At 49.8% G+C, this 26,411-nt stretch overlaps 2 protein-coding genes and 1 non-coding gene across 6 annotated transcripts in view; 2 read left to right on the plus strand and 1 right to left on the minus strand.

Moving 5' to 3' along the window:
* The window catches only part of tex10 (testis expressed 10), a 40,129-nt gene extending 22,484 nt beyond the window's left edge, over positions 1–17,645 (plus strand). For 2 of the 3 annotated variants that reach the window (XM_065027704.1, XM_065027705.1), the window contains exons 14-17: positions 13,840–13,920; positions 13,996–14,180; positions 14,697–14,907; positions 16,981–17,645. In XM_065027704.1, coding sequence (XP_064883776.1) covers positions 13,840–13,920; positions 13,996–14,180; positions 14,697–14,907; positions 16,981–17,091 — 588 coding nt within the window. In that variant the 3' untranslated portion in view covers positions 17,092–17,645. Of the gene's footprint in view, positions 1–13,839; positions 13,921–13,995; positions 14,181–14,322; positions 14,414–14,696; positions 14,908–16,980 lie in introns of those variants that run through there. The other variant, XM_065027706.1, reaches the window with a different exon arrangement.
* LOC135575171 (inversin-like) overlaps positions 17,644–26,411 on the minus strand; it is a 33,645-nt gene continuing 24,877 nt past the window's right edge. For both annotated transcript variants that reach the window (XM_065027703.1, XM_065027702.1), the window contains exons 14-19: positions 25,850–26,059; positions 25,035–25,258; positions 23,776–24,424; positions 22,657–22,856; positions 20,465–20,551; positions 17,644–19,094 (exon numbers count right to left, since the gene is read on the minus strand). In XM_065027703.1, coding sequence (XP_064883775.1) covers positions 18,988–19,094; positions 20,465–20,551; positions 22,657–22,856; positions 23,776–24,424; positions 25,035–25,258; positions 25,850–26,059 — 1,477 coding nt within the window. In that variant the 3' untranslated portion in view covers positions 17,644–18,987. The remainder of the gene's footprint in view (positions 19,095–20,464; positions 20,552–22,656; positions 22,857–23,775; positions 24,425–25,034; positions 25,259–25,849; positions 26,060–26,411) is intronic.
* On the plus strand, positions 20,953–21,025 carry trnat-cgu (transfer RNA threonine (anticodon CGU)). Its single transcript has one exon. It is a non-coding gene; the product is annotated as a tRNA-Thr (tRNA).

Genomic DNA, 26,411 nt, shown 5'->3' on the forward strand with positions numbered 1-26,411 from the left:
CCTCTGTCGCTCTCTACAGTGTGTGTGATGCCCTCTCGTCTCACCTGTACCCTCTGTCGCTCTCTACAGTGTGTGTGATGCCCTCTCGTCTCACCTGTACCCCTCTGTCGCTCTCTACAGTGTGTGTGATGCCCTCTCGTCTCACCTGTACCCCTCTGTCGCTCTCTACAGTGTGTGTGATGCCCTCTCGTCTCACCTGTACCCTCTGTCGCTCTCTACAGTGTGTGTGATGCCCTCTCGTCTCACCTGTACCCTCTGTCGCTCTCTACAGTGTGTGTGATGCCCTCTCGTCTCACCTGTACCCTCTGTCGCTCTCTACAGTGTGTGTGATGCCCTCTCGTCTCACCTGTACCCTCTGTCGCTCTCTACAGTGTGTGTGATGCCCTCTCGTCTCACCTGTACCCCTCTGTCGCTCTCTACAGTGTGTGTGATGCCCTCTCGTCTCACCTGTACCCTCTGTCGCTCTCTACAGTGTGTGTGATGCCCTCTCGTCTCACCTGTACCCTCTGTCGCTCTCTACAGTGTGTGTGATGCCCTCTCGTCTCACCTGTACCCCTCTGTCGCTCTCTACAGTGTGTGTGATGCCCTCTCGTCTCACCTGTACCCCTCTGTCGCTCTCTCTACAGTGTGTGTGATGCCCTCTCGTCTCACCTGTACCCTCTGTCGCTCTCTACAGTGTGTGTGATGCCCTCTCTCTCACCTGTACCCCTCTGTCGCTCTCTACAGTGTGTGTGATGCCCTCTCGTCTCACCTGTACCCTCTGTCGCTCTCTACAGTGTGTGTGATGCCCTCTCGTCTCACCTGTACCCTCTGTCGCTCTCTACAGTGTGTGTGATGCCCTCTCGTCTCACCTGTACCCCTCTGTCGCTCTCTACAGTGTGTGTGATGCCCTCTCTCTCACCTGTACCCCTCTGTCGCTCTCTACAGTGTGTGTGATGCCCTCTCTCTCACCTGTACCCCTCTGTCGCTCTCTACAGTGTGTGTGATGCCCTCTCGTCTCACCTGTACCCCTCTGTCGCTCTCTACAGTGTGTGTGATGCCCTCTCGTCTCACCTGTACCCCTCTGTCGCTCTCTACAGTGTGTGTGATGCCCTCTCGTCTCACCTGTACCCCTCTGTCGCTCTCTACAGTGTGTGTGATGCCCTCTCGTCTCACCTGTACCCCTCTGTCGCTCTCTACAGTGTGTGTGATGCCCTCTCGTCTCACCTGTACCCTCTGTCGCTCTCTACAGTGTGTGTGATGCCCTCTCGTCTCACCTGTACCCTCTGTCGCTCTCTACAGTGTGTGTGATGCCCTCTCGTCTCACCTGTACCCCTCTGTCGCTCTCTACAGTGTGTGTGATGCCCTCTCGTCTCACCTGTACCCTCTGTCGCTCTCTACAGTGTGTGTGATGCCCTCTCGTCTCACCTGTACCCCTCTGTCGCTCTCTACAGTGTGTGTGATGCCCTCTCGTCTCACCTGTACCCTCTGTCGCTCTCTACAGTGTGTGTGATGCCCTCTCGTCTCACCTGTACCCCTCTGTCGCTCTCTACAGTGTGTGTGATGCCCTCTCGTCTCACCTGTACCCCTCTGTCGCTCTCTACAGTGTGTGTGATGCCCTCTCGTCTCACCTGTACCCTCTGTCGCTCTCTACAGTGTGTGTGATGCCCTCTCGTCTCACCTGTACCCTCTGTCGCTCTCTACAGTGTGTGTGATGCCCTCTCGTCTCACCTGTACCCCTCTGTCGCTCTCTACAGTGTGTGTGATGCCCTCTCGTCTCACCTGTACCCCTCTGTCGCTCTCTACAGTGTGTGTGATGCCCTCTCGTCTCACCTGTACCCCTCTGTCGCTCTCTACAGTGTGTGTGATGCCCTCTCTCTCACCTGTACCCCTCTGTCGCTCTCTACAGTGTGTGTGATGCCCTCTCGTCTCACCTGTACCCCTCTGTCGCTCTCTACAGTGTGTGTGATGCCCTCTCGTCTCACCTGTACCCTCTGTCGCTCTCTACAGTGTGTGTGATGCCCTCTCGTCTCACCTGTACCCTCTGTCGCTCTCTACAGTGTGTGTGATGCCCTCTCTCTCACCTGTACCCCTCTGTCGCTCTCTACAGTGTGTGTGATGCCCTCTCGTCTCACCTGTACCCCTCTGTCGCTCTCTACAGTGTGTGTGATGCCCTCTCGTCTCACCTGTACCCCTCTGTCGCTCTCTACAGTGTGTGTGATGCCCTCTCGTCTCACCTGTACCCCTCTGTCGCTCTCTACAGTGTGTGTGATGCCCTCTCGTCTCACCTGTACCCCTCTGTCGCTCTCTACAGTGTGTGTGATGCCCTCTCGTCTCACCTGTACCCCTCTGTCGCTCTCTACAGTGTGTGTGATGCCCTCTCGTCTCACCTGTACCCCTCTGTCGCTCTCTACAGTGTGTGTGATGCCCTCTCGTCTCACCTGTACCCCTCTGTCGCTCTCTACAGTGTGTGTGATGCCCTCTCGTCTCACCTGTACCCCTCTGTCGCTCTCTACAGTGTGTGTGATGCCCTCTCCTCACCTGTACCCCTCTGTCGCTCTCTACAGTGTGTGTGATGCCCTCTCGTCTCACCTGTACCCTCTGTCGCGCTCTACAGTGTGTGTGATGCCCTCTCTCTCACCTGTACCCCTCTGTCGCTCTCTACAGTGTGTGTGATACCCTCTCGTCTCACCTGTACCCCTCTGTCGCTCTCTACAGTGTGTGTGATGCCCTCTCGTCTCACCTGTACCCTCTGTCGCTCTCTACAGTGTGTGTGATGCCCTCTCGTCTCACCTGTACCCCTCTGTCGCTCTCTACAGTGTGTGTGATGCCCTCTCTCTCACCTGTACCCCTCTGTCGCTCTCTACAGTGTGTGTGATGCCCTCTCGTCTCACCTGTACCCCTCTGTCGCTCTCTACAGTGTGTGTGATGCCCTCTCTCTCACCTGTACCCCTCTGTCGCTCTCTACAGTGTGTGTGATGCCCTCTCGTCTCACCTGTACCCTCTGTCGCTCTCTACAGTGTGTGTGATGCCCTCTCGTCTCACCTGTACCCTCTGTCGCTCTCTACAGTGTGTGTGATGCCCTCTCTCTCACCTGTACCCCTCTGTCGCTCTCTACAGTGTGTGTGATGCCCTCTCTCTCACCTGTACCCCTCTGTCGCTCTCTACAGTGTGTGTGATGCCCTCTCGTCTCACCTGTACCCCTCTGTCGCTCTCTACAGTGTGTGTGATGCCCTCTCGTCTCACCTGTACCCCTCTGTCGCTCTCTACAGTGTGTGTGATGCCCTCTCGTCTCACCTGTACCCCTCTGTCGCTCTCTACAGTGTGTGTGATGCCCTCTCGTCTCACCTGTACCCCTCTGTCGCTCTCTACAGTGTGTGTGATGCCCTCTCGTCTCACCTGTACCCTCTGTCGCTCTCTACAGTGTGTGTGATGCCCTCTCGTCTCACCTGTACCCCTCTGTCGCTCTCTACAGTGTGTGTGATGCCCTCTCGTCTCACCTGTACCCCTCTGTCGCTCTCTACAGTGTGTGTGATGCCCTCTCGTCTCACCTGTACCCCTCTGTCGCTCTCTACAGTGTGTGTGATGCCCTCTCGTCTCACCTGTACCCCTCTGTCGCTCTCTACAGTGTGTGTGATGCCCTCTCGTCTCACCTGTACCCTCTGTCGCTCTCTACAGTGTGTGTGATGCCCTCTCGTCTCACCTGTACCCCTCTGTCGCTCTCTACAGTGTGTGTGATGCCCTCTCGTCTCACCTGTACCCCTCTGTCGCTCTCTACAGTGTGTGTGATGCCCTCTCGTCTCACCTGTACCCTCTGTCGCTCTCTACAGTGTGTGTGATGCCCTCTCGTCTCACCTGTACCCCTCTGTCGCTCTCTACAGTGTGTGTGATGCCCTCTCTCTCACCTGTACCCCTCTGTCGCTCTCTACAGTGTGTGATGCCCTCTCGTCTCACCTGTACCCTCTGTCGCTCTCTACAGTGTGTGTGATGCCCTCTCGTCTCACCTGTACCCTCTGTCGCTCTCTACAGTGTGTGTGATGCCCTCTCGTCTCACCTGTACCCCTCTGTCGCTCTCTACAGTGTGTGTGATGCCCTCTCTCTCACCTGTACCCCTCTGTCGCTCTCTACAGTGTGTGTGATGCCCTCTCTCTCACCTGTACCCCTCTGTCGCTCTCTACAGTGTGTGTGATGCCCTCTCGTCTCACCTGTACCCCTCTGTCGCTCTCTACAGTGTGTGTGATGCCCTCTCGTCTCACCTGTACCCCTCTGTCGCTCTCTACAGTGTGTGTGATGCCCTCTCGTCTCACCTGTACCCCTCTGTCGCTCTCTACAGTGTGTGTGATGCCCTCTCGTCTCACCTGTACCCCTCTGTCGCTCTCTACAGTGTGTGTGATGCCCTCTCGTCTCACCTGTACCCTCTGTCGCTCTCTACAGTGTGTGTGATGCCCTCTCGTCTCACCTGTACCCCTCTGTCGCTCTCTACAGTGTGTGTGATGCCCTCTCGTCTCACCTGTACCCCTCTGTCGCTCTCTACAGTGTGTGTGATGCCCTCTCGTCTCACCTGTACCCTCTGTCGCTCTCTACAGTGTGTGTGATGCCCTCTCGTCTCACCTGTACCCCTCTGTCGCTCTCTACAGTGTGTGTGATGCCCTCTCGTCTCACCTGTACCCTCTGTCGCGCTCTACAGTGTGTGTGATGCCCTCTCGTCTCACCTGTACCCCTCTGTCGCTCTCTACAGTGTGTGTGATGCCCTCTCGTCTCACCTGTACCCCTCTGTCGCTCTCTACAGTGTGTGTGATGCCCTCTCGTCTCACCTGTACCCCTCTGTCGCTCTCTACAGTGTGTGTGATGCCCTCTCGTCTCACCTGTACCCTCTGTCGCTCTCTACAGTGTGTGTGATGCCCTCTCGTCTCACCTGTACCCTCTGTCGCTCTCTACAGTGTGTGTGATGCCCTCTCGTCTCACCTGTACCCTCTGTCGCTCTCTACAGTGTGTGTGATGCCCTCTCGTCTCACCTGTACCCTCTGTCGCTCTCTACAGTGTGTGTGATGCCCTCTCTCTCACCTGTACCCCTCTGTCGCTCTCTACAGTGTGTGTGATGCCCTCTCGTCTCACCTGTACCCCTCTGTCGCTCTCTACAGTGTGTGTGATGCCCTCTCGTCTCACCTGTACCCCTCTGTCGCTCTCTACAGTGTGTGTGATGCCCTCTCGTCTCACCTGTACCCTCTGTCGCTCTCTACAGTGTGTGTGATGCCCTCTCTCTCACCTGTACCCCTCTGTCGCTCTCTACAGTGTGTGTGATGCCCTCTCGTCTCACCTGTACCCTCTGTCGCTCTCTACAGTGTGTGTGATGCCCTCTCGTCTCACCTGTACCCCTCTGTCGCTCTCTACAGTGTGTGTGATGCCCTCTCGTCTCACCTGTACCCCTCTGTCGCTCTCTACAGTGTGTGTGATGCCCTCTCGTCTCACCTGTACCCCTCTGTCGCTCTCTACAGTGTGTGTGATGCCCTCTCGTCTCACCTGTACCCCTCTGTCGCTCTCTACAGTGTGTGTGATGCCCTCTCGTCTCACCTGTACCCTCTGTCGCTCTCTACAGTGTGTGTGATGCCCTCTCGTCTCACCTGTACCCTCTGTCGCTCTCTACAGTGTGTGTGATGCCCTCTCGTCTCACCTGTACCCTCTGTCGCTGTGTGTGATGCCCTCTCGTCTCACCTGCCCTCTGTCGCTCTCTACAGTGTGTTGATGCCCTCTCGTCTCACCTGTACCCCTCTGTCGCTCTCTACAGTGTGTGTGATGCCCTCTCGTCTCACCTGTACCCCTCTGTCGCTCTCTACAGTGTGTGTGATGCCCTCTCTCTCACCTGTACCCCTCTGTCGCTCTCTACAGTGTGTGTGATGCCCTCTCGTCTCACCTGTACCCTCTGTCGCGCTCTACAGTGTGTGTGATGCCCTCTCGTCTCACCTGTACCCCTCTGTCGCTCTCTACAGTGTGTTTGATGCCCTCTCGTCTCACCTGTACCCCTCTGTCGCTCTCTACAGTGTGTGTGATGCCCTCTCGTCTCACCTGTACCCCTCTGTCGCTCTCTACAGTGTGTGTGATGCCCTCTCTCTCACCTGTACCCTCTGTCGCTCTCTACAGTGTGTGTGATGCCCTCTCGTCTCACCTGTACCCCTCTGTCGCTCTCTACAGTGTGTGTGATGCCCTCTCGTCTCACCTGTACCCTCTGTCGCTCTCTACAGTGTGTGTGATGCCCTCTCGTCTCACCTGTACCCTCTGTCGCGCTCTACAGTGTGTGTGATGCCCTCTCGTCTCACCTGTACCCCTCTGTCGCTCTCTACAGTGTGTGTGATGCCCTCTCGTCTCACCTGTACCCCTCTGTCGCTCTCTACAGTGTGTGTGATGCCCTCTCGTCTCACCTGTACCCCTCTGTCGCTCTCTACAGTGTGTGTGATGCCCTCTCGTCTCACCTGTACCCCTCTGTCGCTCTCTACAGTGTGTGTGATGCCCTCTCTCTCACCTGTACCCCTCTGTCGCTCTCTACAGTGTGTGTGATGCCCTCTCGTCTCACCTGTACCCTCTGTCGCTCTCTACAGTGTGTGTGATGCCCTCTCGTCTCACCTGTACCCTCTGTCGCTCTCTACAGTGTGTGTGATGCCCTCTCGTCTCACCTGTACCCCTCTGTCGCTCTCTACAGTGTGTGTGATGCCCTCTCTCTCACCTGTACCCCTCTGTCGCTCTCTACAGTGTGTGTGATGCCCTCTCTCTCACCTGTACCCCTCTGTCGCTCTCTACAGTGTGTGTGATGCCCTCTCGTCTCACCTGTACCCCTCTGTCGCTCTCTACAGTGTGTGTGATGCCCTCTCGTCTCACCTGTACCCCTCTGTCGCTCTCTACAGTGTGTGTGATGCCCTCTCGTCTCACCTGTACCCCTCTGTCGCTCTCTACAGTGTGTGTGATGCCCTCTCGTCTCACCTGTACCCCTCTGTCGCTCTCTACAGTGTGTGTGATGCCCTCTCGTCTCACCTGTACCCTCTGTCGCTCTCTACAGTGTGTGTGATGCCCTCTCGTCTCACCTGTACCCCTCTGTCGCTCTCTACAGTGTGTGTGATGCCCTCTCGTCTCACCTGTACCCCTCTGTCGCTCTCTACAGTGTGTGTGATGCCCTCTCGTCTCACCTGTACCCTCTGTCGCTCTCTACAGTGTGTGTGATGCCCTCTCGTCTCACCTGTACCCCTCTGTCGCTCTCTACAGTGTGTGTGATGCCCTCTCGTCTCACCTGTACCCTCTGTCGCGCTCTACAGTGTGTGTGATGCCCTCTCGTCTCACCTGTACCCCTCTGTCGCTCTCTACAGTGTGTGTGATGCCCTCTCGTCTCACCTGTACCCCTCTGTCGCTCTCTACAGTGTGTGTGATGCCCTCTCGTCTCACCTGTACCCCTCTGTCGCTCTCTACAGTGTGTGTGATGCCCTCTCGTCTCACCTGTACCCTCTGTCGCTCTCTACAGTGTGTGTGATGCCCTCTCGTCTCACCTGTACCCTCTGTCGCTCTCTACAGTGTGTGTGATGCCCTCTCGTCTCACCTGTACCCTCTGTCGCTCTCTACAGTGTGTGTGATGCCCTCTCGTCTCACCTGTACCCCTCTGTCGCTCTCTACAGTGTGTGTGATGCCCTCTCTCTCACCTGTACCCCTCTGTCGCTCTCTACAGTGTGTGTGATGCCCTCTCTCTCACCTGTACCCCTCTGTCGCTCTCTACAGTGTGTGTGATGCCCTCTCATCTCACCTGTACCCCTCTGTCGCTCTCTACAGTGTGTGTGATGCACTCTCGTCTCACCTGTACCCTCTGTCGCTCTCTACAGTGTGTGTGATGCCCTCTCTCTCACCTGTACCCCTCTGTCGCTCTCTACAGTGTGTGTGATGCCCTCTCTCTCACCTGTACCCCTCTGTCGCTCTCTACAGTGTTTGTGATGCCCTCTCGTCTCACCTGTACCCCTCTGTCGCTCTCTACAGTGTGTGTGATGCCCTCTCGTCTCACCTGTACCCCTCTGTCGCTCTCTACAGTGTGTGTGATGCCCTCTCGTCTCACCTGTACCCCTCTGTCGCTCTCTACAGTGTGTGTGATGCCCTCTCTCTCACCTGTACCCCTCTGTCGCTCTCTACAGTGTGTGTGATGCCCTCTCGTCTCACCTGTACCCTCTGTCGCGCTCTACAGTGTGTGTGATGCCCTCTCTCTCACCTGTACCCCTCTGTCGCTCTCTACAGTGTGTGTGATACCCTCTCGTCTCACCTGTACCCCTCTGTCGCTCTCTACAGTGTGTGTGATGCCCTCTCTCTCACCTGTACCCCTCTGTCGCTCTCTACAGTGTGTGTGATGCCCTCTCTCTCACCTGTACCCCTCTGTCACTCTCTACAGTGTGTGTGATGCCCTCTCGTCTCACCTGTACCCCTCTGTCGCTCTTTACAGTGTGTGTGATACCCTCTCGTCTCACCTGTACCCCTCTGTCGCTCTCTACAGTGTGTGTGATGCCCTCTCGTCTCACCTGTACCCTCTGTCGCTCTCTACAGTGTGTGTGATGCCCTCTCGTCTCACCTGTACCCCTCTGTCGCTCTCTACAGTGTGTGTGATGCCCTCTCTCTCACCTGTACCCCTCTGTCGCTCTCTACAGTGTGTGTGATGCCCTCTCTCTCACCTGTACCCCTCTGTCGCTCTCTACAGTGTGTGTGATGCCCTCTCTCTCACCTGTACCCCTCTGTCGCTCTCTACAGTGTGTGTGATGCCCTCTCGTCTCACCTGTACCCTCTGTCGCTCTCTACAGTGTGTGTGATGCCCTCTCGTCTCACCTGTACCCCTCTGTCGCTCTCTACAGTGTGTGTGATGCCCTCTCTCTCACCTGTACCCCTCTGTCGCTCTCTACAGTGTGTGTGATGCCCTCTCGTCTCACCTGTACCCCTCTGTCGCTCTCTACAGTGTGTGTGATGCCCTCTCGTCTCACCTGTACCCCTCTGTCGCTCTCTACAGTGTGTGTGATGCCCTCTCGTCTCACCTGTACCCCTCTGTCGCTCTCTACTGTGTGTGTGTGTGTGTGTGTGTGTGTGTGAGCAGTGACATATTGTAATGTACTTGTTGGCCCCAACCTGTTATGTATCTTTTGGAGGAGAAAGGCCATCTGTTAGATATAGAAATAACTAAGTAGACATTTGCACGTGTGGTGTAATGTGGTTTGTCTGATGAATGGTTGTGGGTGATGTTGATTAGAGAAGAGTGACGTGTACCTCTCCTTCATTTGTCCTCTAATTCCATCCCTCCATAATGCCATTACTACTATTGGATTTCGCCCTCCTTACACACAGACACTTCCTGATTGTTTGGGCTCATAAAACAATGTTTAAAAAGATTGTCAGATCTGCCACGTCAGCTCCCATTACCGAGCCTCGCTTAACCCTTTCATTTCTAGGAAAAGGGGGAGTGTGAAGGAGAGGTATCTGGTGGATGTGGAGGAGAGGAGAGGTGAGGTATCTGGTGGATGTGAAGGAGAGGAGAGGTATCTGGTGGATGTGGAGGAGAGGAGAGGTGAGGTATCTGGTGGATGTGAAGGAGAGGTGAGGTATCTGGTGGATGTGAAGGAGAGGAGAGGTATCTGGTGGATGTGAAGGAGAGGAGAGGTATCTGGTAGATGTGGAGGAGAGGTGAGGTATCTGGTGGATGTGGATGTGGAGGAGAGGAGAGGTATCTGGTAGATGTGGAGGAGAGGTATCTGGTGGATGTGGATGTGGAGGAGAGGAGAGGTATCTGGTAGATGTGGAGGAGAGATATCTGGTGGATGTGGATGTGGAGGAGAGGAGAGGTATCTGGTAGATGTGGAGGAGAGGTGAGGTATCTGGTGGATGTGAAGGAGAGGAGAGGTATCTGGTGGATGTGGATGTGGAGGAGAGGAGGTATCTGGTGGATGTGGAGGAGAGGAGAGGTATCTGGTGGATGTGAAGGAGAGGAGAGGTATCTGGTGGATGTGGATGTGGAGGAGAGGAGAGGTATCTGGTAGATGTGGAGGAGAGGTGAGGTATCTGGTGGATGTGAAGGAGAGGAGAGGTATCTGGTGGATGTGGATGTGGAGGAGAGGAGAGGTATCTGGTGGATGTGGAGGAGAGGAGAGGTATCTGGTGGATGTGAAGGAGAGGAGAGGTATCTGGTGGATGTGGATGTGGAGGAGAGGAGAGGTATCTGGTGGATGTGGAGGAGAGGTATCTGGTGGATGTGGAGGAGAGGAGAGGTATCTGGTGGATGTGGAGGAGAGGTATCTGGTGGATGTGAAGGAGAGGAGAGGTATCTGGTGGATGTGGATGTGGAGGAGAGGAGAGGTATCTGGTGGATGTGGAGGAGAGGAGAGGTATCTGGTGGATGTGAAGGAGAGGAGAGGTATCTGGTGGATGTGGAGGAGAGAAGAGGTAACTGGTGGATGTGAAGGAGAGGAGAGGTATCTGGTGGATGTGGAGGAGAGGTGAGGTAACTGGTGGATGTGGAGGAGAGGTATCTGGTGGATGTGGAGGAGAGGTATCTGGTGGATGTGGAGGAGAGGAGAGGTATCTGGTGGATGTGGAGGAGAGGAGGTATCTGGTGGATGTGGAGGAGAGGAGAGTATCTGGTGGATGTGGAGGAGAGGTGAGGTATCTGGTGGATGTGGAGGAGAGGAGAGGTATCTGGTGGATGTGGAGGAGAGGAGAGGTATCTGGTGGATGTGGAGGAGAGGAGAGGTATCTGGTGGATGTGGAGGAGAGGAGAGGTATCTGGTGGATGTGGAGGAGAGGAGAGGTATCTGGTGGATGTGGAGGAGAGGAGAGGTATCTGGTGGATGTGGAGGAGAGGAGAGGTATCTGGTGGATTTGGAGGAGAGGAGAGGAGATGTATCTGGTGGATGTGAAGGAGAGGTGAGGTATCTGGTGGATGTGGAGGAGAGGTATCTGGTGGATTTGGAGGAGAGGAGAGGTATCTGGTGGATTTGGAGGAGAGGTATCTGGTGGATTTGGAGGAGAGGAGAGGTATCTGGTGGATGTGGAGGAGAGGAGAGGTATCTGGTGGATGTGGAGGAGAGGAGAGGTATCTGGTGGATTTGGAGGAGAGGTATCTGGTGGATGTGGAGGAGAGGAGAGGTATCTGGTGGATTTGGAGGAGAGGAGAGGTATCTGGTGGATTTGGAGGAGAGGAGAGGTATCTGGTGGATGTGAAGGAGAGGAGAGGTATCTGGTGGATGTGGAGGAGAGGAGAGGTATCTGGTGGATGTGGAGGAGAGGAGAGGTATCTGGTGGATGTGGAGGAGAGGTGAGGTGAGGTATCTGGTGGATGTGAAGGAGAGGTGAGGTATCTGGTGGATGTGGAGGAGAGGAGAGGTATCTGGTGGATGTGAAGGAGAGGAGAGGTATCTGGTGGATGTGAAGGAGAGGAGATATCTGGTGGATGTGGAGGAGAGGTATCTGGTGGATGTGGAGGAGAGGAGAGGTATCTGGTGGATGTGGAGGAGAGGAGAGGTATCTGGTGGATGTGGAGGAGAGGTGAGGTGAGGTATCTGGTGGATGTGAAGGAGAGGTGAGGTATCTGATGGATGTGGAGGAGAGGAGAGGTATCTGGTGGATGTGAAGGAGAGGAGAGGTATCTGGTGGATGTGAAGGAGAGGAGAGGTATCTGGTGGATGTGAAGGAGAGGAGATATCTGGTGGATGTGGAGGAGAGGAGAGGTATCTGGTGGATGTGGAGGAGAGGTATCTGGTGGATGTGGAGGAGAGGTATCTGGTGGATGTGGAGGAGAGGAGTTATCTGGTTGATGTGGAGGAGAGGAGAGGTATCTGGTGGATGTGGAGGAGAGGAGGTATCTGGTGGATTTGGAGGAGAGGAGAGGTATCTGGTGGATGTGGAGGAGAGGAGAGGTATCTGGTGGATGTGGAGGAGAGGAGAGGAGAGGTATCTGGTGGATGTGGAGGAGAGGAGAGGTATCTGGTGGATGTGGAGGAGAGGTATCTGGTGGATGTGGAGGAGAGGTATCTGGTGGATGTGGAGGAGAGGAGAGGTATCTGGTGGATGTGAAGGAGAGGTGAGGTATCTGGTGGATGTGGAGGAGAGGAGAGGAGAGGTGAGGTATCTGGTGGATGTGGAGGAGAGGTATCTGGTGGATGTGAAGGAGAGGTGAGGTATCTGGTGGATGTGGAGGAGAGGAGAGGTATCTGGTGGATGTGAAGGAGAGGTGAGGTATCTGGTGGATGTGGAGGAGAGGAGAGGTGAGGTATCTGGTGGATGTGGAGGAGAGGAGAGGTATCTGGTGGATGTGAAGGAGAGGAGAGGTATCTGGTGGATGTGAAGGAGAGGAGAGGTATCTGGTGGATGTGAAGGAGAGGAGAGGTATCTGGTGGATGTGGAGGAGAGGAGAGGTATCTGGTGGATGTGGAGGAGAGGAGAGGTATCTGGTGGATGTGGAGGAGAGGATAGGTATCTGGTGGATGTGGAGGAGAGGAGAGGTATCTGGTGGATGTGGAGGAGAGGTGAGGTTAAGAACCAATTATTTACAACGAGGGCCAAACCCGGACGATGCTGGGCCAATTGTGCGCCGCCCTATGGGACTCCCAATCACGGCCGGATGTGATACAGCCTGGATTCGAACCAGGGACTGTAGTGACACCTCTTGTACTGAGATTAGGCTGGACAATAGAACAAGTCAAAAATCACCCAAGGCTGAAAATGGCAAAAGAACGTTGGCTGAGCTGGAACACTTGCGCGAGCCCGTAGCAAATTAATGGAATGGCATGTTCGCAGAGGCTGTTTTGACTGAAGTGATGCTTAGAATTCCATTTCGCCTAAATGGCATTAAAAAATGTATCCCTTTTTATTTTACCACTAAAATCTGTTCTTAGGACGAAACTGAAAAATAACAACTTGTGTAGAAAGTTAACATCCGCAACTCGGTGGTGCCAAGTGTGCTTATGTCTGCATAACAAGGAAGTAGGGAAAAAATTGCAACTTCCATTTCTGGTCTAGCATTTGATGACAATGAGATACACTGCCCAGCCTTACATAATTCGAGAGAGGAGATTCTCATGATTAATATGGTGTCCGAATTGAAAATGTTTGAAATACACACATTGCGAGATATTTGGCGAAATATACCCGAATGCTTCTCCATAGGAAAACAATGGGGGGAGCTTGGCGTTCCAAGGGCAAAAGGTACTTCGGGGATAGCGTTTAATGACTACGAGATACACTGCCCAGCCTTACATAATTACAAAGAAGAGATTCTCATGATTAAAATGGTGTCCAGATAATAAATAAATAAATCTAAATATACACATTGCGAGATAATTGGCAAAATAGACAGACATACCTATATTTCCCTATAGGAAACAATGGGACGACCTCAGAGTTCCACGAGTCATTTTTAGTTGTTTACATTTGAACTATAAACAACGTGTGCAGGTCTCCATTGCCAACAATAGTAAAGCAGGCATTGTGACATAGTACAATAAACTGTGATTAGAACGTTTGGAATGTGTGTTGGTGCCACAGTGTTCAATAGAACTAATAGGAGCTGGCAGGGTGAAAAATGCCCTAAAATAAGGCCTGTTTTTTTGTGATCACTTCAATACTATGGCAGGCAGCTGGGATATATGGTAATATTATGAAACTGGGCTCCACCGCGGATGCAATGAACTAGTTTTTATTAGAAAAAAGCATTGTTAAAAATGTAATGTGTCCAGCCTACTGAGATGCAGTGCTTTAGACTGCTGCGCCACTCGGGAGACACTCCGATATGAATGATATGTTGTGAAATATGACCTATAAAACAGCAGGAAGTGATCTTAACCACTGTCTATGTCCCACCCACAGGAAGTGTGCCACTGCTTGGAGACGCTGGGGTCTCGTTCACAGTGCTTTGACGTGCTGCAGAACGGCATCTGCAAGAACCTGGTGAGATGGTGTACTTGTGTGAACTCATCTCTGTGCGTGTGTGTGTGTGTGTGTAACTGTGTCTCTCCCTCCCAGACTGGTCTGTCTGTGGTACCAGACAGTATGGCAGCAGGGTTGTTGAGAGCGGTGGCCAGACTGTTGGACCTGTCCTTCCTCCCCAGTGAACCTCTGCTGAGGTTCCTGTCCCGCTGCTGCCTCAGCCTACTGTCTCTGCTACTGACCCTACAGCAGGACACCGCCTCAGAGAACAACCACAAGAGGTAGCCTGTGTGTGACCTCTCTGTGCAGTCATGTTGTGTGTGTAACCTTTATCCTTCCCTGTAGGGAGGCGGTGTGGGGAGCGTGCGTGTGTGTGTGTGTGTGTATAGATTGTGTCCAACCTTTCTCTCCCTCTCCCTGCAGGGAGGCAGTGTGGGGAGCGTGTGTGTGTGTGTGTGTGTATAGATTGTGTCCAACCTTTCTCTCCCTCTCCCTGTAGGGAGGCGGTGTGGGGAGCGTGCGTGTGTGTGTATAGATTGTGTCCAACCTTTCTCTCCCTCTCCCTCTCCCTGCAGGGAGGCAGTGTGGGGAGCGTGTGTGTGTGTGTGTGTATAGATTGTGTCCAACCTTTCTCTCCCTCTCCCTGCAGGGAGGCAGTGTGGGGAGCGTGTGTGTGTGTGTATAGATTGTGTCCAACCTTTCTCTCCCTCTCCCTGTAGGGAGGCGGTGTGGGGAGCGTGCGTGTGTGTGTGTGTGTGTATAGATTGTGTCCAACCTTTCTCTCCCTCTCCCTGCAGGGAGGCAGTGTGGGGAGCGTGTGTGGCAGTGCTGAGCAGCATTCCCCGGCTGTTGCGGTTGGTTCTGCAGTCATTGCGAGTTAGGGACCTGTGTGAGGAGGAGCTGCCTCAGCTGGCCCAGATACTGTCCCTGCTGCTGCAGCACACAGCGCTACGCAACCACATGCTGGCAAACGCAACTCTACTACAACACATTATACAGGACCTCACGGTAAACACACACAGTCAACTACTCAACCACATGCTGGCTAATGCAACTCTACTACAACACATTATACAGGACCTCACGGTAAACACACACAGTCAACTACTCAACCACATGCTGGCTAATGCAACTCTACTACACATTATACAGGACCTCACGGTAAACACACACAGTCAACTACTCAACCACATGCTGGCTAATGCAACTCTACTACAACACATTATACAGGACCTCACGGTAAACACACACAGTCAACTACTCAACCACATGCTGGCTAATGCAACTCTACTACAACACATTATACAGGACCTCACGGTAAACACACACAGTCAACTACTCAACCACATGCTGGCTAATGCAACTCTACTACAACACATTATACAGGACCTCACGGTAAACACACACAGTCAACTACTCAAAACCACATGCTGGCTAATGCAACTCTACTACAACACATTATACAGGACCTCACGGTAAACACACACAGTCAACTACTCAACCACATGCTGGCTAATGCAACTCTACTACAACACATTATACAGGACCTCACGGTAAACACACACAGTCAACTACTCAACCACATGCTGGCTAATGCAACTCTACTACAACACATTATACAGGACCTCACGGTAAACACACACAGTCAACTACTCAACCACATGCTGGCTAATGCAACTCTACTGCAACACATTATACAGGACCTCACGGTAAACACACACAGTCAACTACTCAACCACATGCTGGCTAATGCAACTCTACTACAACACATTATACAGGACCTCACGGTAAACACACACAGTCAACTACTCAACCACATGCTGGCTAATGCAACTCTACTACAACACATTATACAGGACCTCACGGTAAACACACACAGTCAACTACTCAACCACATGCTGGCTAATGCAACTCTACTACAACACATTATACAGGACCTCACGGTAAACACACACAGTCAACTACTCAACCACATGCTGGCTAATGCAACTCTACTACAACACATTATACAGGACCTCACGGTAAACACACACAGTCAACTACTCAACCACATGCTGGCTAATGCAACTCTACTACAACACATTATACAGGACCTCACGGTAAACACACACAGTCAACTACTCAACCACATGCTGGCTAATGCAACTCTACTACAACACATTATACAGGACCTCACGGTAAACACACACAGTCAACTACTCAACCACATGCTGGCTAATGCAACTCTACTACAACACATTATACAGGACCTCACGGTAAACACACACAGTCAACTACTCAACCACATGCTGGCTAATGCAACTCTACTACAACATATTATACAGGACCTCACGGTAAACACACACAGTCAACTACTCAACCACATGCTGGCTAATGCAACTCTACTACAACACATTATACAGGACCTCACGGTAAACACACACAGTCAACTACTCAACCACATGCTGGCTAATGCAACTCTACTACAACACATTATACAGGACCTCACGGTAAACACACACAGTCAACTACAACCACATGCTGGCTAATGCAACTCTACTACAACACATTATACAGGACCTCACGGTAAACACACACAGTCAACTACAACCACATGCTGGCTAATGCAACTCTACTACAACACATTATACAGGACCTCACGGTAAACACACACAGTCAACTACTCAACCACATGCTGGCTAATGCAACTCTACTACAACACATTATACAGGACCTCACGGTAAACACACACAGTCAACTACTCAACCACATGCTGGCTAATGCAACTCTACTACAACACATTATACAGGACCTCACGGTAAACACACAGTCATCTACTCAAAACCACATGCTGGCTAATGCAACTCTACTACAACACATTATACAGGACCTCACGGTAAACACACAGTCATCTACTCAAAACCACATGCTGGCTAATGCAACTCTACTACAACACATTATACAGGACCTCACGGTAAACACACACAGTCAACTACTCAACCACATGCTGGCAAACGCAACTCTACTACAGTATCATGTTAGAATAAAAAGTAAGTGTGGTGTGTGTTCTCTGAGGTTCTAATGATGGTGTGTGTGTTCCAGAGGTACCGTCGAGGTGAGGCCAAGGAGCAGTGGATGACTGACCTGCTGTACTGCTACAGCGTAACCATGGCGACTCATCGGGGAAACCTGGGGCTCCGAGACATCTACTGACCTAGGCCCCAAACCAACCACAGGCCCGTCTTACTGTTCTCTGTCCACTGTCTAACCCACATGTCAGACTTATTCCACGGAGGTCATAGTGTCTGAGGGCTTTCGCTCCACCCTTGTACTTGATGGATGACTTAAGGTCACTAATGAGTAAGGAACTCCCCTCACCTGATTGTCTTAATTGAAAGGAAAAAAGGAAAACCTGCAGAACTCGGTCGTCCGTGGAATGAGTTTGACACCCCTGGTCTAACCCGACATCCTGTCTTCCCCATCGGTCTCTCTGTCCTCCTCATTCAGCTCTTATTCCTGGCCCAAAACCAACTGTCTTCTTCATATTGCTAAATATTGTGGCCACCACTAGTCCTGGAGAGATAAAAGGATGTACAGGCTTTAGTTACAGTGCAGCACTAACATACTTCTTTAACTAATCACCTGAATCAGTGCTGGGTTGGAACTAACACCTGCACACACTGCATCTCCAAGACCGAATTAAAGGATTTCTCAACTGATTACTGTTTTTATTACAAAAAGAGAAAATAAAGCTGGAGTCACTCAAACTTGTCAATGTATTTATTTGAGAAGTTTTCTAAAAGAGTAGAAAAACAACATGGACATTAACATTGAGGTTGGTATTCATTCATAAATGTAAAGCCTTGGCATCTGATAGTGTCTCAACAGTAGTGCATCAGAGTGAACAGCATCGACACTAAAACACAGTTTCTATCTTAAGTGACAGTTCATCTTGATGAGGTGCCACAAACATCTGGCTAACTTTAAGTCAACTATCTCTTTAAGGCAGGAAGTGATGTATAATACACAATTAAAGAGTAACGGAGTGTGTATAAAATGCATAAATATACCCCCCTCCACAAAGTCCTACAGAGAAAGCACAGGTACACGTGTACCCTCTGGACCTAAATGACCTTGTGTACATCTGTGTACATACTATTATGGCTGAGGGGGGAAAGTGGGAGGGGCATGCATGCCTGTGGGAACCTGCTCAGGTAGATACTGAGGTAGAGTTGACTACAACCTAGTACAAGTGTTATGGCTGACGGGAAGCGTGTGTGTCTGCAAGCAGGCGTGTGTGTCAGCGTCTGCAGGTGGGCTGGCTGTATGACCGGCTGTTGACAGACTGCCTCATTCTCCACATGGGAGGAAAGGTTATCTCTGTTGGTGTGTGTGTGTGTTCATTTTCTGGATGGTTGAAATGATTTTGCACACATACCATGTCGGTTGACTTAACTCCGCCCTGTGAGGTCATGACTGTGAGGTCTCATAAATTTGTCCTCTCTTCCTGTGTCCAGTAGTATAAACAATCAGGCCAAGAACTCCTCCATGGTTAATACTGGGCACAGAGAGTACAATCTGAGAGGAAGAGGCTATGCAAGAGGGATTACTCTGCCTGAAAATACAGCATGACAGACCAATTGGGGATGTTTTATATGGTGATCAATTGATACGTGAGGCTTATTTGACCAAATATACATTTTGTAATATTTAGGTTATTACAACTGTACACATTGGGCATCTCTGAGAAGTCCGTTATATCAGCATTATTTACATGCAAACCCACCCTCATTGGCTAAAGAGTTCCCACCTCTGTAGAAAAATATTCCTATAGTTACACCATTGGGGCCCACCTCTTGTCAGTATATAGATGCTCTGTTTACAATCTGGCCAATAACTCCACCATGATAAGGCAGTTGGGTAAGTAATTTCAAGACAACACACACATATGTGTGTATGCCATTTAGCAGACGCTTATATCCAAAGCAACGTGTACATACATTTTACATATGGCTGGTCCTGGGAATCGAACCCAGTACTCTAGCATTAGAAGCACCATGCTCTACCAACTGAGCCACGAAGTACACATGCAGGGTGTGTGTGTAGTCGTCAGTGTTTCCCCCGGCCCTGTCCAGCGCTGTGGGGTCTGAGGTGGTAGGAGTACTGCCTGGCCTGCCCCACTGCATCACACAGGTGCACACACTCCACACTGCTCACTGCATCACACACACACACAGGAGGAAACAACATGCTAACAGAGGAAACACATTTTGTACAGTTCATCCACATCACTCTATTCCCATAATCAAATTAATCAAATCAAATTGTATTGGTCACATAAACATGGTTAGCAGATGTTAATGTGAGTGTAGCGAAATGCTTGTGTTTCTAGTTCCGACAGTGCAGCAATAACTAACATGTAATCTAACAATTCCACAACAACTACCTAATACACACAAATCTAAGTAAAGGAATGGAATAAGAATATACACATATAAATATATGGATGAACAATGACAGAGCGGTATAGGCAAGATGCAATAGATGGTATAAAATACAATATATACACTACCGTTCAAAGGTTTGGGGTCACTTAGAAATGTCCTTGTTTTGAAAGAAAAGCAATTTCTTTGTCCATTAAAATAACATCAAATTTATCAGAAATACAGTGTAGACATTGTTAATGTTGTAAATGACTATTGAAGCTGGAAAAGGCTGATTTGTTATGGAATATCTACATAGGTGTACAGAGGCCCATTATCAGCAACCGTCACTCCTGTGTTCCAATGGCACGTTGTGTTAGCTAATCCAAGTTTATTGTTTTAAAAGGCTAATTGAACATTAGAAAACCTTTTTACTTCCTTCACAGAACAGCGCAAACTGGCTCTAACCAGAAAAGAAAGAGGAGTGGGAGGCCCTGGTGCACAACTGAGCAAGAGGACAAGTACATTAGAGTGTTTAGTTTGAGAAACAGACGCCTCACATGTCCTCAACTGGCAGCTTCATTAAATCATACTTGCAAAACACCCGTCTCAACGTCAACAGTGAAGAGGTGACTCCAGGATGCTGGCCTTCTAGGCAGAGTTCCTGTGTCCAGTCTCAACGTCAACAGTGAAGAGGTGACTCCAGGATGCTGGCCTTCTAGGCAGAGTTCCTGTGTCCAGTCTCAACGTCAACAGTGAAGAGGTGACTCCAGGATGCTGGCCTTCTAGGCAGAGTTCCTGTGTCCAGTCTCAACGTCAACAGTGAAGAGGTGACTCCAGGATGCTGGCCTTCTAGGCAGAGTTCATTGTCTGTGTTCATCCATTTTTATTGGCCAGAGATATGTCTTTTTCTTTGCAACTCTGCCTAGAAGGCCACCATCCTGGAGTCGCCTCTTCACTGTTGACGTTGAGACTGATGTTTTGCGGGTACTATTTAATGAAGCTGAGGTTTTTTTCAAAAACAAGGACATATGAGATGTACATATGAGATGAGTAATGCAAGATATGTAAACATTATTAAAGTGGCATTATTAAAGTGACTAGTGATCCAGTGATCTGTGTGTGTAATATACCCAGGTGTGTGTGTGTGAGATAGTACTCACGCTGGCTGTGTGTGCGTAGTGACAGGTCCAGTAGCATCTGAGACTGAGAACCCCCGAGAGAGCGCCCCCTTCGGGCCACAGAACCTCCTACAAGACAATAAACACACATCATCTCCATACATATACACACACACATACAGTCATTATACACAGAAACATCTGGAAAGAAAATAGCAACATTGTAAGTCTGAAATATACAAATTGGCCAAGGCTGCTAGCTTGAATGGTGAATCGCTACACACACAATCCTTCTGGAAAGACCAAGGTAAAATAGGGCATTTGCAATCCGTCTCATTTGGGTTTCATTCATGCATTTAACTGTAACTGCTAAACTGAGGTAAGCTGTATAAGTGAGATCAGGGAGAGTCCTTTGTTTTAGGAGTCTGACTGGTAACCTGCCTGTCAGGTTGGGTGTGTGGCTATCTTTGTTCACGAAAGGGAGTATCATTTAAATCCTTTTCTCCTCCTGGTTGAACTGTAAAAAGCAAGGCTCCATAGCTCAGTGGTTAGAGCACTGGTCTCGTAAACCAGGGGTCGCGAGTTCAAATCCCGCTGGGGCCTTCAAGTGATAACAATTTTTGTCAACACTACACCTGTACCACCAAACAATGCAGGGTGAAAGGAATGAAGTAACGACTTGGAAATGTCAACCTGTAAGAAGAGTGAAACTGAACAAAAGAAATAGGAAAAACACCAACGTTCTGCGATACCTCTGTACATACACACAGGTGAATGTGGTTGACGGGTTTGTATGTCTGACAGCGACAATGGGTTCCGTGAATGTGTGTGTGTGTGTTCAGCAGACAGCTCTACGCAGTCGTCTGACATTCCCCCTGACAGCTCTGAACTTTTCACAGCAGCAGCCGACAGGACTGTCAGTGTGTGTATGTGTGAAAGGGGGCGGGCTACCACGTCAGGCCAGAAAAGGTAGGGAGTCTATCTGGCTGTATCGGTGTGTATGTTTGTGTGTGTGTGACGATGTGTATGTCTGTGTGTTGGCACTAGTAGGTTTCTGCCCAGTCTCCCATCATCACCTGGTCATGTGTGCTGAAGGTCAGGTGTGTCTACGGGCCGAACTCATACCAGAAGTTATTACAACACACAACGCACACACATCTCTATATGATTATACAACGATGTGTGATTGCACGTGTATATTAACATTATAAGGTAAATAGTTATTGCTAACTCTCTGCATTGATGCTACTCTAATTCTGTTTGAACATAACATCACATTCCAAACCAAACAGCATCATACCATCACCTCAGGAAACAAATATTTTCCTTCATCGAGAAACTGTACGTCTTAGATGGAAGCCTGCTAATATATTCAGTGGACTATACACCTCCCTATACTAATTCTATTCAGATATTAATATATTCAGTGGACTATACACCTCCCTATACTAATTCTATTCAGATATTATTATATTCAGTGGACTATACACCTCCCTATACTAATTCTATTCAGATATTATTATATTCAGTGGACTATACACCTCCCTATACTAATTCTATTCAGATATTAATATATTCAGTGGACTAGACACCTCCCTATACTAATTCTATTCAGATATTAATATATTCAGTGGACTATACACCTCCCTATACTAATTCTATTCAGATATTATTATATTCAGTGGACTATACACCTCCCTATACTAATTCTATTCAGATATTAATATATTCAGTGGACTAGACACCTCCCTATACTAATTCTATTCAGATATTAATATATTCAGTGGACTATACACCTCCCTATACTAATTCTATTCAGATATTATTATATTCAGTGGACTATACACCTCCCTATACTAATTCTATTCAGATATTAATATATTCAGTGGACTAGACACCTCCCTATACTAATTCTATACAGATATTAATATATTCAGTGGACTAGACACCTCCCTATACTAATTCTATTCAGATATTAATATATTCAGTGGACTAGACACCTCCCTATACTAATTCTATTCAGATATTAATATATTCAGTGGACTATACACCTCCCTATACTATTTCCATACAGATATGTTGGAGTTTGAAGTTGTAGCTCGGCAGTAATGCACCCATTCACAGTAGGCGACTAGGCGCTGTTAAGAATTGGTTTATTTCTAAATGTTAACAGTTCAGAGTTGAAACAAATGAAAGACAGAATCAAACATTCTGGACAGAACACCAGGCTTTACCATAGATGCTTTGCAGCACTGAGCTCTTGGCTGCTGTCTTGGTGGGTGGAACTCTGGCCTCAGGCTTGGTCCTAATAGGGGTGTGACCAGGGAAAGCCGGCCTATCCCAGAGCAGCTGGATCAGGAGGGAGGCGACCTCAGGTGGCTCCACTCTTTTCCCAGCACCAAAAGCCTCCCTCAATCTGCCTCGCACATGGAACCTACACACAAACACACCCAGAACACGGTACATTATAGAGGCCTTCATTTGTCCAACCTATTCAGTTCGTATATTAAACAGCACATGACATTTGGACGTTATTCAATTCACTGAAAAATGTTACAGGCATCCCTGGAAAAGCTGGTTTAAGAGGGGTGAGAAATAATAATTTGTCCAACCTCAGGGGTTCCACAAGGCTCAATTCTGGGTCCGCTACTCTTCAGCATCAATACATAACACTTCCTCTAGGGGAACTGAACCCGGCCATGGCATACTTTAAGAGCTTAGTAGAAAAAGCTTATTACTTGTATACTACAATTAAATCAGTACACGCATCCGCACGCACACACATCTACTGGCGGCTGGGAACAGAGGGCTTTCCGATGTGGGGTAGTAGATCCTGAATGAGAAGCTGCTGGTAGCTATTAGAATGGCACGCCTGAACTTTTAGCCTCTCGTTAAAACACTGAGATTGATCCAGATTATACCCCCTGTCTCCCCCACCTCCCCCCACTCTCCCCCGTCATGGAGGTGTTGATGGTAGGAGGGCAGGCAGCCAGACGACAGAGAGCATGAGGGGGAGACGCTGTGTGTAAGTTGGTGTGTGTGTGTGTGTGGAGGGAAGACACATGTGGGCACCACATGGCACTGCCACACTCTCTTGGTAAGAGAGAACGCTACTGTGGAGCACAGTATACCCCTCCCCCTTTCAACCATACACACACTTCCTCCAGGCTGTTTGGGAAGCCATCTCAGAGCCAACCTTGGTATTGGGCCAGAGAGAAACTACCTGAGCACCTCTGCTTTGGTAAAGGGGCCACAGGCTCTATTCCATGGCAGTACTCCCAGTACTGGCTCAGCTTGGAGAGGGAATGGGAAGAATGAAAAGCAGACCATCCCTGGTCGGGCTTCAACCTTACCTCCTCCAGGCTCGTTGGATAGTGCAGGCAGCCTGGTCTCTGTACCCCTCCCTGGGCTTGCTGCTGGGGCGGTGTGACTGTGTGGAGGCTTTGTGGTTCTTGCTGGAGGAGGTGGTATGGTCTGTGGCAGGGCGTGTTCTGTGTCTGGGGTTGTGTGTGTTGGTGTGTGTGTCTCTCTTGCTTCTAGGGGTGCGTTCCCTGGGGCTGGGGGCTTCTTGATCCATGGTGGGGCGAGTAGACGTGTCTGTGTTGGATGGAGTGTGTGTGTGGGAAGGAGTGTGTGTGTTGGAAGGAGTGTGTGTGTTGGAGGTAGTGTGTGTTTTGGAAGGAGTGTGTGTTTTGGAAGGAGTGTGTGTGTTGGAGGGAGTGTGTGTTTTGGAAGGAGTGTGTGTGTTGGAGGGAGTGTGTGTGTTGGAAGGACTGTGTGTGTTTGCAGAGGTGAGTCTCTTGGTCCTGGGTGTGGTGGGGGGTCGGTGTTTTGGGCTGGGGGGTCGGCTACAGCCTGCAGGAGAGAGACGCTCCCTGACCCTATACCCCTGGGCAGGGGGCATGGTGTCAGAGGTCACTGAGGGGTGAGGGGTCACCACGGGGTCAGGGCCTTTGGCTGGCTGTGCCTCCTTCCCTCTCCTGGAGGGTCTGCTTCTATGTGCTGAGAAAGAGAGGGAAGTAAGAGACTGAGAGAGTGGGTGAATACGTGTGTGTGTATATGTGTGTTAGGTTTGGGTGGTTTACCGTATATATACCGTAGTCCAGGGTTATGGAAAAAGCCACGGGATGGTTTTTCAATACCGTCAATACTGTTTAAACTACTTCTTTTTTTAATACATTTGAATATTTCTAGCTGCTTTTTAAGTAAATATCTGCAGTCAACTTGTGAAATATGGTAGGAGATAATGAAGATTCATAATTTCACCTGTTTTTCATTGAGCAGATCTGATTAAGCCGAGCCGCAGGGCACCGGTCTATGACCCGTGACGAGAACGAGCAGAATCAGTGAGGCAGGAGCGCCCTTCTCAACGGAACAGTAATGAGTAGGATTCACATGCAAAAGTGAATGATTTTGATCAAAAAGGCTTTATCTGCCTTCCCAATGAAAACTAGTTTGGCGTCACCTTAATTGGGGCTCATAGTAATATCTGGAACAGAATGAATGGAATGGAATCAAACACATGTTTGATAACATTCCATTAACTCCATTTCAGCCATTATTATGAGTCGTCCTCCCCTCAGCAGCCTCCTGTGTGTGTGTATGTCCGTACCTCTATGTTTCCGGGTCTCCTCTTTGCTATTGGTCTGTTCTGCTTTGGAGGCTGTATTAGCCCCGCCCCCTGCCCCTCTCTCATACACTGACAGTTCCTTCATAGTCTCAGCCAATGACTGCTGCTCCTGCTCAGCACGGGCCAATAACATCCTCTGTTTCTCTGTTCTGGCCAATGAGATTTGCTGCTCCGCCTCCCGCCTCCGCTGCTCCTCCTCGCGTTTCCTGAGTGACATCATGACACATATTACACACGTCTCACACATACACCCTAACCCTAGTTACGACCTTATCTCAAAGCCTTATCTAAACCCTACCGCTGAACCAGCCCTGACCAACATCACAAACTAGTCCTGACGTTACAAAGAACAACAGGAGAATCCTTTCAGTAATCCAAGCCTAATAGGAGTTCCAAGCACACAGAGACCATTACAGGCCGTTTATACAAACAGTGTAGAAATATAAGAGAGGGATGTGTGAGCGAGAGAGAGAGAGAGAGAGAGAGAGATAGAGAGAGAGAGAGAGAGAGAGAGAGACAGGGAGAAGATGTATATGTGTGCAGGGATGACAGGTGGAAAGATGGATATGGAGAGAGTGTGACTGTTTCTATATGGGTTGGGGGAATACGACAGGGAGAGATGGAGAGAAAGAGAGATGAGAGCGAGAGAGAGAGAGAGAGAGAGAGAGAGAGAGAGAGAGAGAGAGAGAGAGAAAATAGATAGAAAGAGAATGTGTGTGTGTGTGTGTGTGTGTGTGTGTGTGTGTGTGTGTGTGTGTGTGTGTGTGTGTGTGTGTGTGTGTGTGTGTGTATGGTACTTGGCTGCGTCCTTGCGTAGCTGTTCGTGTCTCATCAGTAGTTGTTTCCTCTCGGTGAAGGCCTTGCGGACGGTGTATCCTTTATACAGGGCCTGGATGGAAGCAGCAGCGATGTCCTGGATGGCCGCTATAGACAGAGCTCCATGCTCCAACATGTACTGAGTCACCTCACTGTGTTCCCCTAGGAGGGTGTAGTCCAGGGGGGTGTACCTACACACACACACACACACATGCTTCCCGTTCTCAATTTTTTTGTTTTATGTACACCAGCTTCAAACAGCTGAAAATACAACATTATTGGTTATGGAAGATATATTTCACAGTAGTTTAGATGGTACAATGATTCTCTACGCTATACTTGCTTGTTTTGTCACATAAACTGATATTAGAATTGGAATTTTAGTAACCAGGAAATGGCGGAATGATTTCTGCATTGTGTATCTTTAACCTAATGAACTTGCTTTGTGAAAAACAACACACACAGAACAAATTCACAAAATACATTCGGAAAATTACAACACATCATTTTACATTGATATTTTAGTCATTTAGCAGACGCTCT

The sequence above is a fragment of the Oncorhynchus nerka genome, linkage group LG14 (assembly GCF_034236695.1).
Source record: "Oncorhynchus nerka isolate Pitt River linkage group LG14, Oner_Uvic_2.0, whole genome shotgun sequence".
In the NCBI taxonomy this organism is placed as follows: Eukaryota; Metazoa; Chordata; class Actinopteri; order Salmoniformes; family Salmonidae; genus Oncorhynchus; species Oncorhynchus nerka.